The sequence below is a fragment of the Bicyclus anynana genome, chromosome 22, assembly GCF_947172395.1.
Source record: "Bicyclus anynana chromosome 22, ilBicAnyn1.1, whole genome shotgun sequence".
Classification (NCBI taxonomy): Eukaryota; Metazoa; Arthropoda; class Insecta; order Lepidoptera; family Nymphalidae; genus Bicyclus; species Bicyclus anynana.
In genome coordinates, this window is record NC_069104.1 from 13,000,656 (window position 1) to 13,004,245 (window position 3,590).

At 38.7% G+C, this 3,590-nt stretch overlaps 1 protein-coding gene across 1 annotated transcript; it reads right to left on the minus strand.

Moving 5' to 3' along the window:
• Positions 1 to 216: 216 nt before the first annotated feature.
• LOC112049657 (uncharacterized) lies at positions 217 to 3,033 on the minus strand. Its single transcript, XM_024087636.2, has 3 exons — positions 2,878 to 3,033; positions 1,624 to 1,806; positions 217 to 771 (listed from the first exon to the last, which is right to left on the minus strand). Exons 1-3 carry the CDS (start codon positions 3,031 to 3,033, stop codon positions 604 to 606), a joined length of 507 nt encoding a protein of 168 aa, XP_023943404.2. The 3' UTR covers positions 217 to 603.
• Positions 3,034 to 3,590: the final 557 nt, after the last annotated feature.

The window sequence follows — 3,590 nt, forward strand, 5'->3', positions numbered from 1 at the left end:
TCAACGGGCTAACTTATATAGTACAACTTGATATCAAAATTCAATTTTCAAATTGCAGGCAGGTAGTCTTTAATAGGCTTTTTTCAGACAAAAAGTCTTTCACATTGAAATAAGATTTTCCCATTAAAATCAGTTTTTGAAAGATTTTAAAAAGTTTATTCGTTTTTTAGAATCAGCTAAATAACATGAATATGCACATGAGAAAACACAGTCATTTTGAAGTCAAAGACAGACACTTTTATTGATATAAAATAAAAAAAAAGATAGACCAAAACATACGGGTGTGCTCTTGAAGTACAACTTCTTTAGCTCCATCTATATGTGTGCGCTATGCTCTCCCTTCATCCTACCGTATCATACGTAAAGTTTTGTTTAAAAAAAAGTAGACTATCTATACTAATGTTATATAAACAGGAAATATTTGATAGTTTGTTTGCATCGAATAGGCTCTGAAACTACTGAACCGATTTGAAAAATTATTTCACTGGTGTGAAGCCAAACTATCCCTGAGTGCTTTAAGATATATTTTATCTCCATATTACTACGGGAACGGGAACCACGCGGGTGAAACCGCGCGGCGTTTGCTAGTAATTGATAGAGGTATCAATTTTTGGGTTTGGGTAGAGCTTTGAGCTGAAAGTCCACGGTGGCGCAGCAGATGAGCTTTCCCCTCGGCTCTGAGACGTTGAACATAACCCTCCCCTCCTGGAAGGGGAAGGTCTCCACCAGCGCACTCAGCCGGAACCTCATGTTCAGCAAACTGTACGACCCCTGCAAAGAAACTACACATTAATATATTATGAAACACGGCTAAAACTCACATGATATTAGGTCGGAGTATGCCCGACTAGTTTCGAACCCATACGAGCAGAAGCTTCGCAGTTTGAATCGTGCCGCGATGCATGAACCAGCTCATGACTAAGAGCCCATGTGTATTTATATTTATATGTATTATAAATATAAATACACGTGAAGTGAAAACTTTCAGTCCATTATTACGAAAATTACGCAAATGAATGTAAGTGAAAATTGATACGTATGATATTTATGTTTTCATCATCATCTAAGCCGTTGGATGTCCACTGCTGGACATAGGCCTCTTGCATGGACTTCCAAACACAACGATCTCGAGCCGCCAGAATCCAGCGGCTCCCTGCAACCCGATTGATGTCCTCAGGCTAACTAATGGTATATGTTTTAGTATCGTCTACGTAGCTATAAGCACTTGAAAAACACAGTTATTTTTAAATAATGTTTTTCATTAAAGAACAGTCCACTAAATAAATCTATACTAATATTATAAAGATTTGATTGTGTGTTTGTATGTTTTGAATAGGCTCTGGAACTACTGGACCGATTTGAAAAATTCTTTCAATGTTGGGAAGCTAAACTATCCCCTAGTGCTATATATTTCATCCCCGTATTCTTATGGGAACCATGCGGATGAAACCGTGCGTTGCGACCGCTAGGAAGTAAATAAATGTATGGACAAACATCCTGAAAGTCCGAACTATAAAAGTGAATAGGTAAATATGCTAACAAAGGAACTAACAAAAAACGGCTATGTGGTGGTTAGCAAAGACATAATCCAAACTCTATGTAAATAGAACAGAATAAACTCACAGGTGGAAGAGGGCATTTCAGTGTTGGCAAAAGTCTTTCCGCTCTCGGCACATTGAGGTATCCTTGCCTCAAAGCATCTCCCAATATCTCGTCTTTTTCTAACAAGTCACATATCTTAAAGTGTAGTTCTACGAAACTCCTTTTGTATACATTAGAAAGTAGCTGGTAGAAGTAAAAGCTTATCTGGAATAAGTTATGATAAAGTTATTACTCCCGATGGAAACACGAGAACAGTGAACAAAAACAGAATGAGAGTTCGTAATTTAATCTATACTAATATTATAAAGCTGAAGAGTTTGTTTGTATGATTGAACACGCTAATCTCAGGAACTACTGGTCTGATTTGAAATATATTTCAGTGTTAGATTTATCGAGGAAGGCTTTAGGCTATATTTTATTCCCGTATTCCTTCAGGAACGGGAACCAGCGTCAGCCAGTTTAGAAATAAAATATTACACGCGTTTGTTGGAAGATTTTTGTGAGAAGACCTTTATTCAATATCAATACATAAATAGACAAGAAAAATTAAAATAATATTATATTATTGGTCATTGTCATCATCATCATCATATCCGCCGCTTGACATCCACTGCAGGACATAGGCCTTGTAAGGACTTCCAAACATCACGATTCCGAGCCGAATCCCAGCGATTTGCTTGATGTTGTCAGTCCACCAGGTGGGGGGGTCAACCAACACTGCGCTTTCTAGTGAAGGATCGCCATTCCAGCGCCTTGGAACCCCAACGTCCGCCCAGAGCCACTTCAGTTGAGCAATGTCGGTCAGCTTTGGTTCTTCTGCGGATTTTCCTAATTTCTGGTTCGATCACGCAGAGATACTCCTAGCATAGCTCGTTCCATCGCCCGCTGTGTGACGCTGAGCCTTTTATGAGGCCCATAGTTAGCGACCAAGTCTCGGGATCATCGGAGTCATCACTGACAACACGCACCGTTCGAGAGACTTTTGTCTTCAGGCACTGAAGAAATTCAGATGAAAAGATATTGCGAAGTTTCCCGAATTTCCCAGCCGAGTTGGATTCACCTCTCTGGAAATTGGAGCTACCTAACTGGACCATAAGTCTTAGGTATACGTATTCGTATGATTGATTTAAAGATAACAATTGCAACATACTAAACGTAATTTTTCGTACCGTTGGTTTGTTTTATTTGACAAACAAATAAAAAAGCGTCTGTTTGTTTGTTGGTTTGGCATTAACCACCCTACATTGAACAAACTATATTATAGGCGAGACGTACCAGGTAGCTATTGTTGAGAGGATTCACTATGGTAAAGTTGACAGTGACGTAATGCACCGGATCTCGTCTGCTCAGTAGCTTGGACTTAAAGGCGGCCGCCGGGAGGTAGCTTCTGTCAATCATTTGGATGATAGGGCGCTCTACGCTGAAGTACATCTTCTGAAAATTGTACATAAAAATATATGTTTTAGGTAAACTTATATTATGTGGGGGTGATGATTTCTGAAACAAAAAATTGTAATGTTTATTTATTCATAATTGAAATATTTTCTATACATTTTATTTATTAGTTTAAAATTTAATTTATTTAATCAGAAATACAATAAGGAACTTAAGCTAACTTATCCTAATAAGTACACATGCCCACGTGGAATGGTGGCAAGAATACTGGCTGCTTTTCCGCGCTGGACAGGCAGGCTGATCCTTTGCGCAAAAAATGAACCAGCCCTTTTGTCACTGTCGAGTCTTATTGAAAAATTCTTTCAATGTTAGATAGCCCATTTATCGAGCAAGGCTATATGCATAATATCCCCGTATTCCTACGGAAATGGGAACCACACGGGTAAAAACGCGCAGATATTGAAATCCCTTGAACTTTCGTGAACCTACTCGTTTTTATTTTCTCTGATCTGGTCATCCTTAAAGGGGTGTCCACGCAATTGCTTAAATGGCTTATAGTCTAATGCTGGGTTGTGCTGATGAATGAATTTATA

Excerpts from the sequence above, each read along its gene's own strand:
- LOC112049657 (XM_024087636.2), bottom strand. The coding sequence starts at position 3,033 with ATGTACTTCAGCGTAGAGCGCCCTATCATCCAAATGATTGACAGAAGC. Across the intron at positions 1,807-2,877 it reads CTCTCAACAATAGCTACCTG|ATAAGCTTTTACTTCTACCA; the intron begins GTACGTCTCGCC and ends AACTTATTCCAG. Across the intron at positions 772-1,623 it reads TGAAATGCCCTCTTCCACCT|GGGTCGTACAGTTTGCTGAA; the intron begins GTGAGTTTATTC and ends GTTTCTTTGCAG.